We start from the raw sequence: 24,160 nt of genomic DNA, 5'->3' as shown, positions 1-24,160 counted from the left end.
GAGACATTGTGTAGAGATAATCAACAACAAGGCCCTGGGTTCTCTATGCACTGCAAACAGCTGAAGGGCAAATCAATACAGCCATGGGAAGGACACTGCCATGTTACGCTTCCCACAATATACTATTATGGCTGCAGGAAAACATCCAAAAAGGAGACAAGAAAAAAATGCTACAGTCTCCAATAAGCGGTGTATCCACCAAAAAAAAATGCACGACAATGCCGAGCTGCTCCCTGCACCTTCCGCACGTTTCGTCAGTGTCCAGGGTGCGGATCACTTTCGCAGGGGTTATACAAGCATCTGCTCTAAATCTGCTTATTATGTGGCTTGTCCAAGATAAGGGCTGCTTTCTATCAAAATCAGCGCAACCCTCTGTTTTAGAAGTGTGTCTGGATGATGTGAATGGTGCTGACCCGCAATAACATAAACCGCCTGTAGGTAGAGGTGGCGCTGTTTTTTTTTTTTCTTTAAAGTAGTTTGCCTTGTTTTTCTAATCCTGGATGCTCATGCTTTCAAAGGTTTGATGTTCGCAACGCAAGTCTGGATTGTGGATGATCTAATCGGTTGAAGGTCTCCTGACCTAAGGCCAATGAAAATTACGGCTATGGACGCCTGAATGGGGCTAAGTTGTAGTACCAGACACAGACAATAGGCAAAAATGGGGTGCCATTGTTGGCCAAAAATAAAAAACAGAGCCTTTTTCTTTGCCTTGGACAACTGTTTACAACCAGTAGATTGATTAAAAAGTTATTATGAACGGTCTCATTCTTCCGATAATCATGGTCTAAATACGGACCGTACGTGGGTCTCCTTCCCCTAACTCAACAGCTTCATATATGTCTATGAGGTTGGTGAGTTTCGGGTCAGTAGACCGAGGTCCAGTGTAGACATCATATGTCTACGAGGCTGAGGAGTTTAGGTCAGTAGACCCAGGTCCAGTGTAGACATCATATGTCTAGAGGCTGAGGAGTTTGGGTCAGTAGACCCAGGTCCAGTGTAGACATCATATGTCTAGAGGCTGAGGAGTTTGGGTCAGTAGACCCAGGTCCAGTGTAGATATCATATGTCTACGAGGCTGAGGAGTTTGGGTCAGTAGACCCAGGTCCAGTGTAGATATCATATGTCTACGAGGCTGAGGAGTTTGGATCAGTTGACCCAGGTCCAGTGTAGATATCATATGTCTACGAGGCTGAGGAGTTTGGATCAGTAGACCCAGTTCCAGTGTAGACATCATATGTCTACGAGGCTGAGGAGTTTGGATCAGTAGACCCAGTTCCAGTGTAGACATCATATGTCTACGAGGCTGAGGAGTTTGGATCAGTAGACCCAGTTCCAGTGTAGACATCATATGTCTACGAGGCTGAGGAGTTTGGATCAGTTGATCCAGGTCCAGTGTAGATATCATATGTCTACGAGGCTGAGGAGTTTGGGTCAGTAGACCCAGTTCCAGTGTAGACATCATATGTCTACGAGGCTGAGGCGTTTGGGTCAGTAGACCCAGGTCCAGTGTAGATATCATATTTCTACGAGGCTGAGGAGTTTGGATCAGGAGACCCATGTTCGGATAGTAAATATAAAAAGTATGAAACCAGCCTTAATTAGGAGGAATCAGGATTAGGAAAACTGGCTCAATTTTTGTTTTCAAAAACAGCAATAACCAGACTGAGGGCCGCCAAAGACCCTGTTAATTATACATTATGTGAAAAGTTTTGGTGCCATACTGTGCACCGGGCATCTTGTGTTGTGTCTGCAGTCATCATGTAGCTGCAGCATATATGATTCCTAAAGATCAGTCGAAGATTTGATTTGATTCATTGGGGGGTTTGACCACTCTTGTGGGGTAAATGGAGCTCCATGTATACGTTTAATGCATACGTCGGGAGCTTTTTTGTGGCGCATGTGGTTTAAATGTAGCGGCGCTGCACAGAAAACCGTGCAAAATCTTCCAAATTTACAAGTTAGGTGTAGAAAGCTTGGGGGTCAATAAACAGATTTAAAAGAGGACTCGACACAATATGCGCAACCATTGATAGAGGATGGACTCATGAGCCAAGAGGATGACGAAATCAGCAGTGATTTCTGAGCTATTCAACTGTATGGTGGCTATATAAAACATAAGGAACCGTAGATAACAGTTGAAGGCAACAACTCAAAAATTACTATATTCATAAGTTAAAGAGTCTTTAAATTCACCAAAGTATGAAAATACCCAAGAGACACCGTAATTAAAATGTATAAACATTTTTATTTTTATAAATGCATAGGGTATACATAAACAGTGATCAAAAGGAGAACCAGAGTGAGTAAGTGATAGAGGGGAAGGAACCCCACGTGGCCCAGGGAAGGATGTCAGATCTCACAAAGGATCTGCACTGGTGTTTAGATAAGCAAATAAGTATCTGCATGCAAGTGCAAAAGATTGCTAGCTAGGAGAGACCGCCGGTCCCCACGTGTATACCAGGGTTATACCATCTCCACTCCAGTCCTCACCATCTGAGGGGCCATGTCACTTTCAGGTTCCCTGGTGGTTTGTATTCCGGCCGTCCCCTGGGCTCAACTACATTCACGGGCACTTCAGAGGGATATCTTGCTAGCGCAGCTACGCTTAGGAGAGTGTGTGGACAGACACACAACACTCTCTTCCCAGGTCTGCCACTCTCTCCATTGACAGATCTGTTTACCACCAGGTCCAGTCGGAAAGTACACAGGTTTTGCTCGCTGAATCCCGACGACAGACCTTGGGCAGTAGCTGCTCTTCAGATCCCTTGGTCCTCGGGTCGTCTCTATGCCTTTCCTCCCTTGGTCTTAGTCCTGGCAGTGTTGAGATAGATCAGAGACGAGGGGGCTCATGTCATCCTAATCGCCCCCTTCTGACCCAGGAGGGCTTGGTTCTATTGGCTCCAGTGGCTGTCAGTGTCAGATCCATAGGTTCTGCCAGAGAGGCTGGATCTTCTGTCTCATGGCCCTCTGTCCATCCCCAGGTTTCCAGCCTCTATCTGACGGCTTGGAGTTTGAGAGGCGATTGTTAGAAAGTAGTGGTTTTTCATCAAACCTAATTTCCACTCTCCTACGTAGTAGGAAGCCCTCCACCACTAGGATTTATGCCAGGGTGTGAAGGAAGTTTCTCTCCTCCACCTATAGTTCCCCAGAATGGGACCCTCCTGTCAGTTCAATTCTGGAATTTCTTCAGAGTGGTTTGGAGTCTCTATGCCTTTCCTCCCTTGGTCTTAGTCCTGGCAGTGTTGAGATAGATCAGAGACGAGGGGGCTCATGTCAAGTGCAAAAGATTGCTAGCTAGGAGAGACCGCCGGTCCCCACGTGTATACCAGGGTTTAATTGGTGATCTGACAACTAGGTAAGCTCTTCCACTTGTTTGGCTATATATTAGACCTTTGGTCACTCCTAGCTAGCAATCTTTTGCACTTGCATGCAGATACTTATTTGCTTATCTAAACACCAGTGCAGATCCTTTGTGAGATCTGACATCCTTCCCTGGGCCACGTGGGGTTCCTTCCCCTCTATCACTTACTCACTCTGGTTCTCCTTTTGATCATTGTTTATGTATACCCTATGCATTTATAAAAATAAAAATGTTTATACATTTTAATTACGGTGTCTCTTGGGTATTTTCATACTTTGGTGAATTTAAAGACTCTTTAACTTATGAAAATTGTATGGTGGCTATGCAACTAGCGCCTTTGCTGAACTCCTCATCTGGAGTAACGGGGTTCGATGACCTCTGTTCTCCCGGTAAGTGTTGCACTCATAAGGGTAAACTGAGAAAATCATAATTACTTACCGGTAATGGTTTTGTCCAGAGCCACGACAGCACCACCAGAGAGATAGGTCCGCCCCTCATTTGGACAGGAAACCCACTAAAATAAAAGGTTGGCACCGCTCTACCACATCAGTTAGGTTACAGAGTACAGAAAGGAGTACCAAAAATAAACACAAGGTTAATACAACAACAATGTACAAACTCACTAATCATGGAATGCAAAAACGTGAGAGAAAAGGAAAAAAGGAGGTGGGAGGCAGTGGCGCTGTCGTGGCTATGGAAAAAAACATTACCGGTAAGTAATTATGATTTTTCCTGTCGCCACAACAGCACCACCAGAGGGATTTGCAAGTTAACACTATTTAAGTAGGGACCATAGCTTGTAGAACCCTTCTACCGAAAGTGATCTCTGATGTGGCTGAAAGATCTAGCCTGTAGTGGATAAAAAAAGGTGGTCGGAGAAGATCAGGTGGCTGCTCTGCAAATGTGACCTAGAGGCACACTTGCACGTTCTGCCCAGGAAGTTGACACAGACCTTGTAGAGTGTGCTGTAACTCCCTGAGGTATAGGACTACCTTGAGCAACATATGCCTCCTAAATAGCCTCTTTGACCATTCGGGCAATAGACCCCTTAAAGGCCGAACAGCAATTCCTTGGCCCTTGAAAACAAACAAAAAGTGCCTGACTCCATCTCCATGGAGCCGGGACTTCCAGATTACGAAGAGGAGCTCTTTTAACATCTAGGGAATGAAATTTCTCCTCCCCTGGGTTCTGAGGAAAGGGACAGAAATAGGGAAAGATGATCTCCTGTGAACGGTTGAAGGATCCCGCCACCTTAGGTAAAAAGCTGGGTTAGTACATAGGATAACCCTATCATCCTTAATCTGGGTATATGGAGGGCTAACCGAGAGGGCCTGAAGGTCACTAACCCTATGGGCAGAGGTCAGAGCAATTAGAAGAGCCACCTTGAGTGTGAGGGAATGAATGGTCAATGGGTTCCAAGTAAGTGCATCCAACACCAAATTAAGATCCCAAGCACGGAAAGCTAAATAGGGAACTGGGGTCTGCCAATGATAGGAAGAAAAGAACCATTTAATCCATCTATCCCCCGCCAAATTGTAACTGTACAGGGCCACTAGGGCTGACACTTGTACTTTTAAGGTGCTGACTGACAACCCCAACTCCAAACCACTCTGAAGAAATTCCAGAATTGAACTGACAGGAGGGTCCCATTCTGGGGAACTATAGGTGGAGGAGAGAAACTTCCTTCACACCCTGGCATAAATCCTAGTGGTGGAGGGCTTCCTACTACGTAGGAGAGTGGAAATTAGGTTTGATGAAAAACCACTACTTTCTAACAATCGCCTCTCAAACTCCAAGCCGTCAGATAGAGGCTGGAAACCTGGGGATGGACAGAGGGCCATGAGACAGAAGATCCAGCCTCTCTGGCAGAACCTATGGATCTGACACTGACAGCCACTGGAGCCAATAGAACCAAGCCCTCCTGGGTCAGAAGGGGGCGATTAGGATGACATGAGCCCCCTCGTCTCTGATCTATCTCAACACTGCCAGGACTAAGACAAAGGGAGGAAAGGCATAGAGACGACCCGAGGACCAAGGGATCTGAAGAGCAGCTACTGCCCAAGGTCTGTCGTCGGGATTCAGCGAGCAAAACCTGTGTACTTTCCGACTGGACCTGGTGGTAAACAGATCTGTCAATGGAGAGAGTGGCAGACCTGGGAAGAGAGTGTTGTGTGTCTGTCCACACACTCTCCTAAGCGTAGCTGCGCTAGCAAGATATCCCTCTGAAGTGCCCGTGAATGTAGTTGAGCCCAGGGGACGGCCGGAATACAAACCACCAGGGAACCTGAAAGTGACATGGCCCCTCAGATGGTGAGGACTGGAGTGGAGATGGCAGTGTGAACTTTTGCTCGGATCAAAGCCACCTTGTCTGGGGGCAGAAAGCATCGCTAGTTTTGAGAGTCCAGGATCAGGTCGAGAAAGACCTGACTGGTTAGGGGAGTCAGTCGTGACTTGTCGAAGTTGATGTGCCATCCCAGGTTCTGTAGGATAGAGATGACCGACTGAACCTGGGCCGTACAATGTGCCCCCGATGTGCCCACTATTAGGAAATCGTCCAGATAGGGCACTATCAAAACTTCCCTCTCTTGAATGTGAGTCATAACTTCTGCCATCACCTTCGTAAACACCCTTGGTGCCATGGCCAAGCTGAATGGAAGGGCCCGGAATTGAAGGTGCTTCATTCATCCGTTGATGGTCCGGGCTACCCTTAAAAACTGATGGTGAGAGGGGTGAACCGTGACGTGATAATAAGCATTCCTGAGGTTGATCACTGCCATAAAACATCTCCAAAAGAGAAGTTTTACGGCCGACTGCACTGACTCCACCTTGAAATGGTGGGGCACAAGATACTGGTTCAACTTCTTTAAGTTGATTATTATCCTGAAAGAGCCGTTCGGCTTGCGTATTAGAAATAATGGAGAATAAAATCCTCGGCCCTCTTCTCCTTTGGGAACTTCGACCAGGACTGACTTGCCTATGAGGTCTTGTACTTCCCGCTGTAAGCCTAGCTGTTTCCCTGTGACCTGCCAAGCGATGTAACAATTAATGACCCTCTAGGGACCGATGAAAATTGTAGCTTGAGACCAGATCTCACAATCTCAAGAATCCAGGAGCTGGAGGAAATGGTGCGCCAGGCGGGAAGAAATGAGGAAAGTCTACCTCCCACCTGGAGAATGGGATTACTGGATAGACTTCTTACCTCCTTGGGAAGAGCCAAACCTGAACCCTGATCGCAGTCTCTTACTCTCTGGCCACCTCTCCTGTGATGTCGCAGTCTTCCTCTTCTTGTATCTTTTCTTCCTAAAAGGAGCTGGTTCTAAAGGAAGCAGAAGAGAAAGTGGGAAAGCCTTTCTTCTTATTTCCAGCCTTTTCCAGGATATCAGCTTACCGAAAAGGAAATCCCCTCCACATGGCACGGCACACAATCTGGATTTTGACTGCGAGTACTCGTGCCAGCATTTTAACCATAGTGCCCATCTTGCTGAGTTGGACAAGGCTGCCGCCTTAGCTGAAAGGCGTAGGGTGTCTGCAGAAACATCAGCTAAAAAGGTGGCCACACATTTAACCTGAGAGAAAGTGTCCAACACCTGCTCACGAGGAACATCAGCCTTTAATTGGTCCTCTAGTTCTTGCATCCAGACCATCAAAGATCAAGCCACACATGTTCTTGCTACCGAGGGTCAAAGTGCTCCTGCTGAGGCCTTCCTTGCTGACTTAAGGTAGGCATCGGCCTTTCGATCCAGGGGGTCCCGTAGCATGCCTACAATCCTCAAATGGCAGGGCAGATTTTCTGGCTGTCTTGGAGACTGCCACGTCAATTTTGGGGCAATGGTCCCAAAGAGTCCTGCTCCTGAAAGGGATACCGATGTCGAAAGGAAGAGGAGATAAAGGGTTTTTTATCCGTCTTCTGTCACTGCTCCAAAACTGTCTAACCTTTGAATAGACAGGGAAGGAGCGTTCTTGTTTATGTTTGAACCTACAGAGATTCCAGGCCATTGTCATCCACCAATCCCATTGTGGAACGGACTGCCTTCACCAATCGGTTAATATCCGAAGTCGGAAAACAGGGTCTGCCTTTCACCTCCTCGTTGGAGGAAGATGAGGCAGAAGACTGGGAATTGGAAGATGATGATGATTGAGAGGATTCCCTTGTCCGAATCTTCTTCTTTCTGGGGGATCTGCTAGTACTGGGCTGTGTAGGATCAGGCCGAGCTAACACACCCAAGGCATCCTTTATCTCTGCCCTGATGACATCCCAAAGATTGCTATTAAAATCCGGGGTCTCCTCACCTATCATCTTCTTGATACAGGCCTGGCATAGCTTTTTATCTGATCGAGAAGGCAGAGGGGTTCTACATAAGGGACATTCTTTATTGTGAACCTTCTCTGTACGTTTCTTCGGTCTATCCTAAGGGACAGAAGACAGAGAAGGGACCAAGTAAGTAAGACCCCATAATACGTCACTTAGCCTTGAGACCAAGACTGTACCGGGTTCTTGTAGGAGGCAGGTTGAGGACTCCTGCGGAAACCTTTCTACCGCCGGACACTACTGGAGTGACTTCCTCTACTCTCTCTCCTTCTGGATGGTGATGATGGCGACGGCTGTTGCCGGTTTTGCTGCTGCGGCTCGGAAAGCTCCTGATCGTCCATGATACTCCACGGTCAGAAGCAAAGACACTGTGTCCCCAGGAGCGTTTTATGGGAGCAGCGATGGGCAGTGCCGTCTTGCCAGAGCCCGCACACGCGCATAGTACACTTCCGGGCTCACGTCATCTCCTACCAGACCCAGAACTCAGCCACACCGCTAGCACAGCGCGTCCTCCTCCATGCGAATCCTGACTGCCGCCTCTCGGTAAGTGACCAGTTTGCCACCGCAGCCGCACCAGCCTGCGGGCATGGTCCTAGTCAGTAATCCGGCGGGTCTGTCAGCATGATGCTGACAAAACACAGCAAAACGAGCAAAACACAGACCCGGCCTGAAAAAAATGGCGTCTCAACCGCAGGGGTACTGACCCCCACAGAACACAGGCTCGGCACGGTGTACCAACGTCTACAATTTCCGAGCAACCCTAAGCAGGACACAGACCCGGTATATATGACCGGTGTATCTACTGCGGGGGGCACACCCTTCGCAGGACATAGACCCGGATATGAGACCGGCGTATACAACTGCCGGGGGGTACACGCCCCGCAGGACATAGACCCAGATAAGAGGCCGGCGTATACAACTGTCGGGGGGAACCCCCCCGCAGGACATAGTCCCGGTATATATGACCGGCGTATACAACTGCCAGGCCCCCCCCCCCCCCCCACAGGACATAGACCCGGATATGAGACCGACATATACAACTGCCGGGGGGGGGGGCACACCAACCCCCGCAGGACATAGACCTGGATATGAGACCAGTGTATACAACTGCCGGGGGGCACACCAACCTCCGCAGGGCATAGACCTGGATATGAGACCGGCGTATACAACTGCCGGGGGGCACACCAACCCCCGCAAGACATAGACCCGGATATGACACCGGCGTATACAACTACCGGGGGGCACACCCACCACAGGATATAGACCCGGATATGAGACCGGCGTATACAACTGCCAGGGGGCACACCCCCCACAGGACATAGACCCGGATATGAGACTGGCGTATTCAACTGCCAGGGGGCACCCCCCCCCACAGGACATAGACCCCGATATGAGACCGGTGTATACAACTGCTGGGGGGCACACCCCCCACAGGACATAGACCCGGATATGAGACTGGCGTATTCAACTGCCAGGGGGCACCCCCCCCACAGGACATAGACCCCGATATGAGACCGGTGTATACAACTGCGGGGACAACCCAGCAGGATACACACGCAGACAACCGGCGTATCAACCACAGGGGTTTTACCCAGACCCAGTCCATAATTGAAAAGAAGAAATTGAGGCTCCTGAATAAACACCAAGGACCCCAACCTAAGCCGTCCTTCACTGTGGCAGCGCCACAGCACTTCTGGGTCTCCCATCCTGGGACAGGAAACCGAACTGACGCGGTAGAGAGGTGCTGCCCTTTTATTTTAGTGGGTTTCCTGTCCAAATGAGGAGGGGGACCTATCTCTCTGGTGGCGCTGGCGTGGCGACGGGCAAAATGGTGTTACAAAGCCAAAAAAAGTGAGTAAATCGTAAGAATGGAGGTCACATTTTTTGATTTTCTGCATATAAATAACCCAAAAAACAACACCAAAAATATGATCTTAAAAGTAGAGTACAACGTGCGACTGGGGAAGGGGGAACCGCTAGTCCGAAATAATCTGTAAATACATTGGTTTTGTCTTGTTGGTTAATGTTGCAGGGTGGAGGGGGAAGGTGTGGGGGGGGAAATCACACCTCCTAAACCTCCAAATCAATAGCCGCCCTCCGCGCTGTGCATCTCCATATCGGCGGAGCGTGCCCCATATTTACAGAGATGTTTCTGAAGTGGTTAGCGGAGGTCAGAGGTGCGGATAAAAAGCCGAGCTAAGTGCTGACTGCCACACACAAGCCTGGATGAATCTGCAATGGAAATCTCCCCCCTGGCTTTGTTTGCCCTTGCTGAGGCAGACGGCGGCCGCACGGCTGGATCTTATCTCAGCCCGAAACCTCCAATCCTTTTACAAATGCACCGCGCGACGTTTTTTTTTTTTTCTCAAAACATTCTGGAGGTTTTATTTATTTTTTTTGTTTTTTTTTATTTTGTAATTTTATTGTATTCCTTCTCGACGGGGACAATCTAATTTTCCGATATTGATTGCTGGGGATTTTATCAGATTTAAGCAAAATAACATTTTCATTCAAAGGGTAAAAAAAAAAATAAATAAAAAATTGCACCTGTATAAGGTCATTTCTAGAAGTGCAGAACGTACAGTACGATAAATGGGATTGCTGGGAACCAGTGCATCGCGGACCGGACTGGAAATGCAACTGGCCAGACATGGAAACAAGGGAAAAGGTCACAGACAGAAGTCTTGTGGTGGGCTTAACCACTTAAAGGGAAACGGTCATGTTTAAAGTGGTATCTGACCTGCAGGTATGATGCATAGGGCCGAGGAGCTGATCACACAGGTTCTGGCAAAACCTTTATCAAAACCTTTGTTTTTTTTGTTGAAGTACTTGATCTGTGTATGAGTCCAGTGGGCTCAGTGATGGACTTCCCTGCATAGCTGTCAATCACTAGTAGGACCGCCCACTGGACTCATAATCTTTACTTTATTCATTGAAGTCATTTCATGTGTATATGCATGAGTCCAGTGGGCGGTCCTACTCAGTGACAGTCTTCCCAGCATGACTATGCACAGCTGTCAATCACAAATAGGACCGCCGACTGGACTCAACCTTTTTTGTATTAATTAAAAACCTTGGTGCGTGTATGAGTCCAGTGGGCGGTCCTATTCAGTGGCAGACTTTACTGAATGACTATGCATCGCTACCAATCACTAGTAGGACCGCCCACTGGACTTATAACCTTTTTTTATTCATTGAAGTCATTCATGTGTATATGCATGAGTCCAGTGGGCGGTCCTATTCAGTGACAGTTTTCCTTGTATGATTATGCATAGCTGTCAATCACTAGTAGGACCGCCCACTGGACTCAAACTTTTTGGTATTAATTAAAAACCTTGATGTGTATATGCATGAGTCCAGTGGGCGGTCCTGCTCAGTGACGGACTTCCCTGCATAGCTGTCAATCACTAGTAGGACTGCCCACTGGACTCCTAATCTTTTCTTTATTCATTGAAGTCCTTCAGGTTTGTATGCATGAGTCCAGTGGGGGGTCCTACTCAGTGACAGTCTTCCCAGCATGACTATGCACAGCTGTCAATCACGAGTAGGACCGCCCACTGGACTCATAACTTTTTTTTATTCATTTAAGTCATTCATGTGTATATGCATGAGTCCAGTGAGCAATCCTATTCAGCCACAGTTTTCCTTCTATGATTATGCATAGCTGTCAATCACTAGTAGGACCGCCCACTGGACTCAACCTTTTTTGCATTAATTAAAAACCTTGATGTGTGTATCCATGAGTCCAGTGGGCGGTCCTATTCAGTGGCAGACTTTACTGAATGACTATGCATCGCTACCAATCACTAGTAGGACCACCCACTGGACTCATAACCTATTCATTAAGGTCCTTGATGTGTGTATGCATGAGTCCAGTGGGCGGTCCTACTAAGTGACAGACTTTCTTGTATGACTATGCCTAGCTGTCGATCACTAGTAGGACCACCCACTGGACTCAATTTTTTTTTATTTCATTGAAGTCCCTCCAGTGTGTATGCATGAGTCCTATTAGCGGTCCTGTTTAGTGACCATCTTCCCTGCATTACTATGCATAGTTTTCAATGACTACTAGGACTGGACTCAATTTTTTTTTTTTTTATTGAAATCTTTCCGATGTGCATGCATGAGTCAAGTGGGCGGTCCTACTCAGCGCCGAACTTCCTTGTATGACTGCATCACTGTCAATCACTAATAATACCGCCCACTAGACTCAACCTTTTTTTTTTTATTCATTAAAGTCCTTCAGGTTTATATGCATGAGTCCAGTGGGCGGTCCTACTCAGTGACGTCTTCCCTGTATGACTATGCATAGCTGTCAATCATTAGTAGGACCACCCACTGGACTTAACTTATTTTTTTTTTTAATTGAAGTCCTTGATGTGTGTATGCATGAGTCCAGTGGGCGGGCCTATGCAGTGACCATCTTCCCTGTATGACTATGCACAGCTGTCAATCACTACTAGGACCGCCCACTGGACTCAACCTTTTTTTATTCCTTGAGGACCTTGGTGTGTGTATGCATGTGCCAATAAGAAAGCAGCCCAGGCCCGTCCGCGTGATGGTCAGAAGAATCGAGCAATAGAGCTTTCATCTGCTGTGGAATCTTGCTGACAACCAAGAGACTTCTGAATCGCTACCACAAGGGTTGTCAGCCGGCTTTACCTGACTCCTGATTTGCAAATGTCCCCATCATTTATGCAGAAGTCTGGACATGTCTGGACAATAGTGCACACACAATACAGAGGCATCTATAGGCTCCTTCGCAGTACGGACACTGTGCACAGTCAGCACCAACATCTGACCCACACAGCAATGCTCTGTGAGATGAGAACTCCAAAGCACGACCGCACGTCACATGGAGGCGGAGAGGAGCGTACATCATCACGTGTGGACGGTTCTCCAGTCTTACACAACATGGCAAGGAGTTTGTATGTTCTCCCCGTGTTTGCGTGGGTTTCCTCCGGGTTCTCCGGTTTCCTCCCACACTCCAAACACATAATCATAGGGAATTTAGTTTGAGAGCCCCAATGGGGACAGTGATGATTACATCTGTAAAGCTCTGCGGAATTAATGGCGCTACATAAATGAGGAAAATAAATAAATATATCCTGCCTAGGACCAAAGAGCTGCGGCAAAGAACGGCCCCTTATTTACCAGTTTTCAATAGGTCTCATCAGTCATTGTACAGGAGGAGGTGAGCTGTGACATTACCTATTGTGAATGGTGGATCCTGTGTAATCTACTGTATACAGAGGTGTTAGTCATTGTACAGGAGGGGGAGGAGGTGAGCTGTGACATCACCTATTGTGAATGGTGGGTCCTGTGTTAGCTACTGTATATAGAGGTGTTATCAGTCATTGTACAGGAGGAGGAGGTGAGCTGTGACACCACCTATTCTGAATGGTGGATCCAGTGTTATCTACTATATATAGAGGTGTTATCAGTCATTGTACAGGAGGAGGAGGAGGTGAGCTGTGATATTATCTATTGTGTATGGTGGAACCTGTATATAGAGGTGTTATCAGTCACTATACAAGAAGAGGTGAGCTGTGACATTACATATTATGAATGGTAGATCTTGAGTTATCTGCTGTATATAATGGCGTTATCAGTCATTGTACCAAAAGAGGATGTGAGCTGTGACATCTATTGTGAATGATGGGTCCTGTGTTATTTACTGTATATAGAGGCGCTATCAGCCTTTGAACAGGAAGAGGAGGAGTAGGTGAGCTGTGATACCACCTATGGTGAATCCTGTACTCTCTCTCACTGTACAGGAGAAGGAGGTGAACTGTGACATCACCTATTATGCATACTGGATACTGTGTTATCTACTGTATATAGAGGTGTTATTCATTGAATAGGAGGAGGTGAGCTGTGACATCTATTGTAAATAGTGGATCCTGTGTTACCTTCTGTATTTATTGCTACAGGGACAGTTTTTCTTTTATACAGTAAAATTTGGCCCGCTGTGTGTTTTTATTCCTCACCATCTTCGTGTTTGGCGGCTTCCTCGGGTGGGAGCCCTTGTTTCTGGCAGATGCTGGGTATCTGTGCCGCTCATGGCCACTGATGAGGTTTCCGGCACATTCCATTGATCATGCGGCCGCCGCTCTCCATATTTCATTACATTAAAATGTGTCCGGTTCAAAGATCCAGAAGCGACACGATCTGATGACAGCAACACAAAGTGCACATTTTGCAAAGCAGCCGAGAGCTTTAATTTATTATCTGCCGGCGTCTGACCTGCCCTCTGATCTCCTGATAACAGAGAGCACCGGCCGTTTACTCTCTTCATTAAAATATTGATCTTTATTGCATTAGACAAAATATTACAGCAAGAAAACAAGCAAAGTGCTGCAAAACGTGCACAAAATGGGGGGCGCCGCCTTACCTGGCATTTTCCAGTCCGTATGTCGTACAGGGCGACTGATCCGAGACGCGCGCCCACCGCGATCCTGTGGCTGCGCTCACAGTAACTGACCATGTAGAATCTAGAAAATCAGGGGAAGAACAGACGAGAAGTGATCAGCTCAGAACCGGGAGGACAGAGGGGCGACAGGAAGAACGCAAACAAATAACGGGGGATTCACTGAGAGAAAGGAGAATATTGTAGATCAGAAAGTTTCCTGCAGACACCACGAGGAAAAGCCGAAACTGCACCAGGAAGACGTGGCCTCAGGATCAGGCAACCGGGTCATCACAGGCGCACAGAGCTAGGGATGGCAGGAAAAAATAACTAATAGATGAGGAAGGAAGGAAGAAAGAAAGAAAGAAAGAAAGAAAGAAAGAAGGAAGGAAGAAGGAAGGAAAGAAGGAAGGAAGGAAGAAGGAAGGAAAGAAGGAAGGAAAGAAGGAAGGAAAGAAGGAAGGAAAGAAGGAAAAACAATGAAGGAAAGAAAAAAGGAAGGAAGAAAGGAAGAAAAAACAATGAAAAGGAAAGAAGGGAAGAAAGAAAGAAGGAAAGAAAGAAGGAAAAAAAGGAAAGAAGGAAAGAAAGAAAGAAAGAAAGAAAGAAGGAAGGAAGAAGGAAGGAAAGAAGGAAGAAAAGAAGGAAGGAAAGAAGGAAAAACAATGAAGGAAAGAAAAAAGGAAGGAAGAAAGGAAGAAAAAACAATGAAAAGGAAAGAAGGAAGGAAGGAAAGAAAGAAGGAAAGAAGGAAGGAAAGAAGGAAGGAAAGAAAGAAGGAAGGAAAGAAGGAAGGAAAGAAGGAAGGAAAGAAGGAAGGAAGGAAGGAAACAAAGAAGGAAAGAAGGAAGGAAAGAAGGAAAGAAGGAAGGAGGGAAAGAAGGAAGGAAAGAAGAAAGGAAAGAAAGAAGGAAAGGAAGGAAAAAAGGAAGAAGGGAAGGAAAAACAATGAAAGAAAGAAGGAAAGAAAAAGAGAAAGAAGGAAGGAAAGAAGGAAGGAAAGAAGTAAAGAAGGAAGGAAAGAAGGAAAGAAAGAAGGAAAGAAGGAAGGAAAGAAGGAAGAAGGGAAGGAAAAACAATGAAAGAAGGAAAGAAAGAAGGAAAGAAAGAGAAAGAAAGAAAGAAAAAGAAGGAAGGAAAGAAGAAAGGAAAGAAGAAAGAAAAGAAGGAAGGAAAGAAGGAAGGAAGAAAGGAAAAACAATGAAAGAAAGAAGGAAACAGAGAAGAAAAGAAGGAAGAAAAGTAAGAAGGAAAGAAAGAAGGAAGGGAGAGTAAAGGAAAGCAGAGTAAAGAAAAATGAAAGCAAGAGAAGGAAAGAAAGAAGTGGGAAAGGTAGGTGCACAGCACTAGGTATTGCAGGAAAAAAAACAACTTATAAATAGATAAGGGAAGGAAGTAAAAAAAATAAATAAATAAAAGGACAGGAAAGGAAAGAAGGAAGGGAAGAAAAGGAGGAAAAGAAAGATAAGAAAAGTAAGAAGAGGAATGAAAGAAAGAAGGGAGAGGGTTACAGTGCTAGGTATTGCAGGGAAAAAATCTAATGGATAGATTATGTGAAAAAAAGAAGGGAAGGAAGGATGTAAAGAAATAAAGGTAGGTGTACAGCACTTGGATTTGCAGGGGAAAAACAACTAATTGATATGGGAAGGAAGGAAAGAAAGAAGAATGAAGGAAAGATAAAAAATAAAAGTAATGAAGGAAAGTTGGAAAAAGAAGAAAGGAAAGGAAGGGACAAGAGGTAGAAAGGAAGAAAAGGGATGGAAGAAAGGATGACAAAGAAAGGAAAGAACATAAGCAGGAATGAAAAGGGGTGGAAAGGCTCTAAGGTCAACAAAACCTCTTGTATACAAATCTCAAAAATTGGAGCAGAACTCCAAGGTCAGAAGTGTTAGGGGTGCTTAACAAATAGCGAGATCACTATTGAGATCGCTGCTCAGTCACGGTTTTTGTGCCCTCATTAGCGATCTCGCTGTGTGTGACACTGAGCAGCGATCTGGCCCCTGCTGTGAGATCGCTGCTCGTTACACACAGTGCTGGTTCGTTTTTTTATTGTTGCTCTCCCTCTGATAAGCACACATCGCTGTATGTGACAGCGAGAGAGCAACAATCCTGAATGTGCAGGGAGCAGGAGCCGGCGTCTGACAGCCTGCGGTAAGCTGTAACCAAGGTAAATATCGGGTAACCAAGTGAAGCACTTTCTTGGTTCCCCGATATTTACCTTAGTTACTAGCGTCCGCCGCTCTCACGCTGCCAGTGCCGGCTCCCTGCTCCCTGCACACGTAGCCGGAGTACACATCGGGTAAATAAGCACCACGGTTTGCTTATTAACCCGATGTGTACTGTGGCTTGGCGTGCAGGAAGCCAGCGCTAAGCGGTGTGCGCTGGAAACAAAGGTAAATATCGGGTAACCAAGCGCTTGCTTACCCGATATTTACCTTACTTACCAAGTGCAGCGTGGCTTCCACGCGTCGCTGCTGGCTGGGGGCTGGTCACTGGTGAGATCTGCCTGATTGACAGCTCACCAGCGACCATGCAACGACGCAGCAGCGATCCTGACCAGGTCATATCGCTGGTGGGATCGCTGCTGCATCGCTAAAGTGTGACGGTACCCTTAAAACGGATTTTAATCAGCATGAGCCCACAGTCACACAGATAAACAAATAAGAAGAAAGACAAACAGAAAATAGATACACAGATATGCAAAGATGGACGAATAGTTGGCTGGAGAAAGACAGACAGATAGGCAGATGGCTCAGTGGTTAGCACTCTATGGTGATTCAGTGGTTAGCACTATATGGAGGCTCAGTGGTTAGCACTATATGCAGGGAGTAATATAAGTGACCGATGCAATGAAAATGCATCAAAAACCTGCAAGAAAGCAAAAACACGCAGCGACGTCGCTAACAAGATGTCGTTGGGGTCACGGAATTCGTGACGCACATCTGGCCTCGTTAGCGACGTCGTTGCGTGTGAAACGCAGGAACGACCATTAATCAAAATTACTCACCTTATCGTTGATGTTTGACACGTCGTTCCTTTCCCGAATATCGTTGCTGTTGCAGGACGCAGGTTGTTCATCATTCCTGAGGCAGCACACATCGCCACGTGTGACACCGCAGGAACGAGGAACCACTACGTACCTGCGGCTGCCCGCAATGAGGAAGGAAGGAGGTGGGCGGGATGTTACGTCCCTCTCATCTCCGCCCCCCCGCTTCTATTGGATAGCTGCCGTGTGACGTCGCTGTGATGCCGCACGAACCGCCCCCTTAGAATGGAGGCGGTTTGCTGGCCAGAGTGACGTCGCTAGGCAGGTAAGTCCCGTGTGACGGGTGTTAACGATATTGTGCACCACGGGCAGCGATTTACCTGTGTCGCACAACCGACGGGGGCGGGTGCTTCCACCAGCAACATCGCTAGTGATGTCGCTGTGTGTAAAGTGGGCTTTAAGGGAGTGTGACACACAGCGATATCCCTGGTGAAAGCACCCGCTCCTGTCGTTTGTGCGTCACGGGCAAATCGCTGCCCGTGGCGCACAACATCGCTAACACCCGTCACACATACTTACCTGCCTGGCGACATCACTGTGACCGGCCAACCGCCTCCTTTCTAAGGGGGCAGTTCAGGCATCGTCACAGCATCGTCACAGCAGCGTCACTAAGCGGCCACCCAATAGAAGCGGAGGGGCGGAGAGCAGCGGGACGTAACGGCGGCCGCAGGTAAGCTACAGTTTGTCGTTCCCGGGGTGTCACACATAGCGATGTGTGCTGCCTCGGGAACGACGAACAACCTGCGTGCTCAACAATCAACGATTTTTTTAAAAAGGAACAACGTGTCAACTATGGACGATAAGGTGAGTATTTTCCATCGTTAACGGTCGTTCCTTGCTGTCACACGCAACGACGTCGCTAACTATGCCGGATGTGCGTCACGGAATCCGTGACCCCGGCGATATATCGTTAGATACGTCGCTGCGTGTGAGAGGGCCTTTAGGGCTAGTTTATTATCTTCCTCCTATCCAAAACATCTGGCAATCTGGAGACAATTCTGGATTACAAGTAGGTAGGTATGGAGCCGCCGGCCTCGCTCTTGCTTGCCGGCCTCGCTCTTGCTTGCCGTCCCGCCGGCCTCGCTCTTGCTTGCCGGCCTCGCTCTTGCTTGCCGTCCCGTCGGTGCTTTCATCTGCTCCTTTTCTTACCATGGACTCGTTACAGCCAGTTTATTAAAGAGCGGGACAGCAAATTACTCACATTTTACAAGCGGCGTCTCATCACTCGGTTTACAGGGAAGGTAATTAAGATGCAAGGTAGTAAAAGCTCGGTTTTCAATTATCTCCGACAAAAGAGGATTCTGATGAACAAGCGGTTCTGTTCACGGACATTTCTGCCGCTTTACATCTGTCTCCATTCATCTACAGCTGGAAACCACGGGCCGGGAACACTTCCCTCATCAGATACGTCCTCAACCTCATTAATCCTGGAAGCATACCTTCGGAAAACTTCTTGCAAATTCTGCTGTCCTATCTGTTCTTAGGAAAGCTGGGTAACAACAAACACGACGGACATTGACCAATTTGGCTGTAAGGACCCAGTAAAAGATTGGTCATTGACCAATCATATGTGGATATGGATTTTTGCTAAAGCAGCAGATCAAAGCTGCTTTCATAAGCTGCAGTGTTGTTTTAGCTGCCTACTATCTGCTCTTTTATAAGCTGCTTTGAACTGCTCCTTTCTCTCATGCTGACACGTGAAGAGTATTTGTAAATAGATTTTGAGCCCGGATTCTTGACCAATTTGGCTTTCAGGACCCAGTAAAAGATTGGTCATTGCCTAATTTTGTGATTGTAAACCGTATGTGCATATGGATTTTTGCTAGAGCAGCAGATCAAAACGGCTTTCAAAATCTGCAATGCTGCCACTCTGCGGTGCTGTTTTAACTGCCTATTATCTGCTCTTTTATAAGCTGCTTTGAACTGCTCCTTTCCCCCATGCTGACACGTGAAGAGTGTTTGTAAATAGTTTTTGAGCCTTGATTCTTGACCAATTTGGCTATCAGAACCTGGTAAAAGATTGGTCATTGCCCAAATTTGTGATTGTAAATCGTATGTGCATATAGATTTTTGCTGGAACAACAGATCAAAACTTCTTTCATAAGCTGCAGTGTTGTTTTAACTGCCTACTATCTGCTCTTTTATAAGCTGCCTTGAACTGCCCCTTTCTCCCATGCTGACACATGAGTGTTTGTAAATAGTTTTGGAACCCAGATTCTTGACCAATTTGGCTTTCAGGACCCAGTAAAAGATTGGTTATTGCCCAACTTTGATGGTATGTGCATATGGATTTTTGCTGGAACAACAGATCAAAACTTCTTTCATAAGCTGCAGTGTTGTTTTAACTGCCTACTATCTGCTCTTTAATAAGCTACTTTGAACTGCTCCTTTCTCCCCATGCTGACACATGAAAAGTAATTGTAAATAGTTTTTGAGCCTGGATTTTTGCTAGAGCAGCAGTTCAAAGCGGTTTATAAAAGAGTGTGAAGTAGACAGTTAAAACAGCACTGCAGGGTGGCGTTTAAGGAAGAATGAAGTAAACACATGTTTATGGAGTATGTCGTTTAAGAGAAAAAGAAGGTAATATAATACCGAAGGAATTAGACTGCCTACTATCTGCTGTTTTATAAGCTGCTTTGAACTGCTCCTCTCCCCCATACTGACAAATGAAAAAGAGTTTGTAAATAGTTTTTGAGCTCGGACTTTTTGCTAGAGCAGCAGTTCAAAGCAGCTTATAAAAGAGCATGAAGTAGGCAGTTAAAACAGCACTGCATGGTGGCGTTTAAGGAAGAATTAAAGGGAACCTGTCATCAGGAATTTGGCTTTCAACCTAAACGTTTCCCCCTCTGCAGCTCCTGGGCTGCATTCTAGGAAGGTTTTTGTACTTTTTGTGCCCCTTTTTAAACCAAAATAAACACTTTATAAACTTGTACCTTTCGGTTTGAAAATCTTGTTAATTTTCCATGGGGGCGGGCCGTGTGGCGTCCGTTGCTGTAGCTTACGCCGTCCCCCATGCTCCAAATCATGCCTCATAACGCCGCCCACTGCGCCGAGGTCCCGTGCACGCCGGGACACCTAGTGACGTGGTCGCAGGCACGAGAGTATGGGCGGCGCTGTGATTGCATCGCAAGTGCGCGCCCATACTCTCGTGTGCGCGCTCTCCCCTCTGTACGTTGCTCAGATCCTCTGCTTCTCCTGTGCTCCGCTCCTCCCATCTATTTCCTGCTGCAGGGTACGATGGGAAGGAGGTGACGTCGGGCCGGCGCAGAACGCTGGAGGCAGTGGGGAAAGGGCGGGCACGAGAGTATGGGCGGGCACTTGCGATGCAATCACAGCGCCGCCCATACTCTCGTGCATGCGACCACGTCACTAGGTGTCCCGGCGTGCACGGGACCTCGGCGCAGTGGGCGGCGTTATGAGGCATGATTTGGAGCATGGGGGACGGCGTCGGCGTAAGCTACAGCAACGGACGCCACACGGCCCGCCCCCATGGAAAATTAACAAGATTTTCAAACAGAAAGGTACAAGTTTATAAAGTGTTTATTTTGGTTTAAAAAGGGGCACAAAAAGTACAGAAACCTTCCTAGAATGCAGCCCACGAGCTGCAGAGGGGGAAACGTTTAGGTTGAAAGCCAAATTCCTGATGACAGGTTCCCTTTAACATGTTTAGGGAGTATGTCATTTAAGAGAAAAAGAAGGTAATATATAATACCGAAGGAATTAGACTTTTGTAAAAAGAGACTTGTAAAGAGCAGAAAAGCACCACAACTTTTTAAATATATTTTCTGCTATGATTTACCTTCGTTCCCACTGCTTGCTGTCAGTGAATGAAAACCTAAGAGGAGGAAAATCTGTCCTGGACATGCTCAATTAGCGTTATTTGCAGAAATATCCGCACATGTGAACGGGGACGTTTCGGGAGCAAGCACTTATATTTTTCCAAGTCTTTAGTTATACGAGACGGAAGAAAAAAATGTTCTTGTATGAATTACTACAATTTCTTTACACCGGTGTTCGCAGGTTTTCAGTTTCAGGATATAAAGAAGATTGCTTGAATTCACTGACAGCAAGCAGAGAAATAAAAATAAAATAAAAAAAAAAATAAAAAAGAAGAGCAAAAAAATATTTTACAAAATTATTGAAAATTTTGTTGACTAGATATTAGGGTCTGGGTTACAGCTCGCTCCTCTAATACAAACTCTATTATGTCCGACAGCTGTAAACATATCTATGCAGATGTAGCAGAGCTCAGTTCCGTATCCCACCAAGAAGACACGTACCGGCATATGGAAGGAAAGCACTCCTGCAGCCCCTTCTTCTTCAGCAGCGATCCCTCCAGGCAGTACATTATAATGTCCATAACCTTCAATATAAAACATATAAACATCAATAAGACACCAGGTGTAGAGATTTCCACATCTTTTTCTCAGAGACGGATGTAGCAGAGCTGAATTTTTTAGTCATAGGTACGATCACACATGAGGATTACCTGCAGATCCGCCATAATACAGCTCTGTTACATCAGCGTATAAACTAAGCACAGGCTTAGACAATATTTAAGGAGTAAAGATTCTTTTAAAATTTAATTATTAATCGGACTTTACAAAATTATTAATCTTTGTATAAAACGCCATTGCTTTCTTTTACTTCCTTCACTCCCCAATGGCATGATGAAAGTTCTGTTTTAACTGCCTACTTCATGCTCTTTTATATGCTGCTTTGAACTGCTGCTCTAGCAAGAATCGGGACTCAAATACCATTTACAAACACTTCACATATGTTTGCGTAGATGAGTGTAAATGGTATGTAAATATAGATTTTTGATAGAGCAACAGTTCAAAACTGCTTTCATAAGCTGCACTGCTGTTTTAGCTGCCTACTATATGCTCTTTTATAAGCTGCTTTGAACTGCTGCTGTAGCAAGAATGATCATCTGCGTAGGGCAGTGTTATTGTAAATAGTATGTGAATATGGATTTTTGCCAGAGCAACAGTTCAAAACTGCTTTCATAAGCTGCACTGCTGTTTTAGCTGCCTACTATATGTTCTTTTATAAGTTGCTTTGAACTGCTGCTCTAGCAAGAATCGGGACTCAAATATTATTTACAAACTCTTTACGTGTCTGCATAGGTGAGTGTAATTGTAAATACTATGTGAATATGGATTTTTGCCAGAGCAGCAGTGTAAAACGGCTTTCATAAGCTGCAGTGGTGTTCCAGCTGCCTACTATATGTTCTTTTATAAGTTGCTTTGAACTGCTGCTCTAGCAAGAATCAAGACTCAAATACTATTTACAAACACTCTTCACGTGTCTGCATAGGTGAGTGTAATTGTAAATACTATGTGAATATGGATTTTTGCCAGAGCAGCAGTTCAAAACGGCTGTCATAAGCTGCAGTGCTGTTCCAGCTGCCTACTATATGCTCTTTTTATAAGGTGCTTTGAACTGCTGCTCTAGCAAGAATTTGAACTCAAAAATGATTTACAAACACTCTTCACGTGTCTGCATAGGTGAGTGTAATTGTAAATAGTATGTGAATATACATTTTTCCTAGAGCAACAGTTCAAAACGGCTTTCATAAGCTGCAGTGCTGTTTTTGCAGCCTACTATACGCTCTTTTATAAGCTGCTTTGAACTGCTGCTCTAGCAAGAATCATCGGGACTCAACTACTATTTACAAACACTTCCCATGTCTGCATAGGTGAGTGTAATTGTAAATAGTATGTGAATATGGATTTTTGCCAGAGCAACAGTTCAAAACTGCTTTCATAAGCTGCACACTATATGCTCTTTTATAAGTTGCTTTGAACTGCTGCTCTAGCAAGACTTCGAACTCAAAAACTATTTACAAACACTCTTCATGTGTCTGCATAGGTGAGTGTAATTGTAAATAGTATGCAAGTATGGATTTTTGCCAGAGCAGCAGTTCAAAACTGCTTTCATAAGCTGCAGTGCTGTTTTAGCTGCCTACTATATGCTCTTTTATAAGCTGCTTTGAACTGCTCCTTTCCCCATGCTGACGCGTGAAGTGTGTTTGTACGGTGAGAGACTGTAATACTCATGTACCTCAATCCAATAAAATCTTAAATAATACTCATGTACCTCAATCTTCAGTCATATAACTGCTACCACTGAAAACATTTCAGTAGATTTGAGGACAAAAAATGCTAATGGTGTTAAAAAGCTCTATTAAAATGACATATCCAAGATGATCCACCCACTTTCAGCACATATTGAAGAATTGGGTGCACAGTTTAATCATATTGAGGGGAAGTGTATTTGTAAATAATTCTTGAGCCCGGGTTCTTGCAAGAGCAGCAGTTCAAAGCAGCTTATAAAAGAATATGAAGTTGGCAATTAAAACAGCATTGCATCATGTCGTTTAAGAGAGAATGAAGTAAAAACATGGTAATGGAGTATGTTAAAGAGAAAAGAAAGGTAATATAATATATGGAAATGGAACATATTAAAAAGAATTATAACTGTGCAACGCCTGGAGGATAATTGTATACAGTGTATAAAAAGTGTAGTTACTCTTTATTGTGGCTTGCTTTCGTGATCATTTTCGCTGTTCCCGATAATTCAGTTTTTTTAATTTCTAAAATCCGCCAGAAGATTCTACAGATATGGCTCACAGGATACCAAAGGGGCGTGTCTTTGCGGCATAATCTCCCTGTGAGCTACGCCCCCTTGGTAATAATGGAATTGGAAAAAAAAATTGAATACTCAGGGGAGCAGACTGAACAAAAGAAGAGCAAAAGCCAGACATGGGACGAGTGCTCTTTAAATCCCCATATTTAGTAAATTTTAAGTACCACATCTAATCCACTCACAAAACATAACGGAAACTCCCACCTTGGGACATATAGGCTTAAAGGGGTATTCCTATCTCCAACATCCTATCCCAATATGTAGTAGGTGTAATATTAATATTATTAATAAATACCTCCAATTAGAAATGTAGAATAGTTCTCCTGATTCACTATGTCGCTTACCTCATGTGCAGGGCATTGCAGGGACATATATGCTTGGGAC

The 24,160-nt window shown here is 45.6% G+C and overlaps 1 protein-coding gene across 2 annotated transcripts in view; it reads right to left on the bottom strand.

Annotated features, from left to right (window-relative positions):
• Nucleotides 1–24,160, bottom strand: part of WDR7 (WD repeat domain 7) — a 539,004-nt gene that overhangs the window by 83,479 nt on the left and 431,365 nt on the right. For both annotated transcript variants that reach the window (XM_075328136.1, XM_075328145.1), the window contains 2 exons: nt 21,406–21,488; nt 14,065–14,164 (listed from right to left, as the gene is read on the bottom strand). In XM_075328136.1, coding sequence (XP_075184251.1) covers nt 14,065–14,164; nt 21,406–21,488 — 183 coding nt within the window. The remainder of the gene's footprint in view (nt 1–14,064; nt 14,165–21,405; nt 21,489–24,160) is intronic.

This window comes from Anomaloglossus baeobatrachus, chromosome 1 (assembly GCF_048569485.1).
Source record: "Anomaloglossus baeobatrachus isolate aAnoBae1 chromosome 1, aAnoBae1.hap1, whole genome shotgun sequence".
NCBI classification, from domain to species: Eukaryota; Metazoa; Chordata; class Amphibia; order Anura; family Aromobatidae; genus Anomaloglossus; species Anomaloglossus baeobatrachus.
Note: the sequence above shows the minus strand (reverse complement) of the source record. Positions and strands in the feature narration are given on the sequence as shown.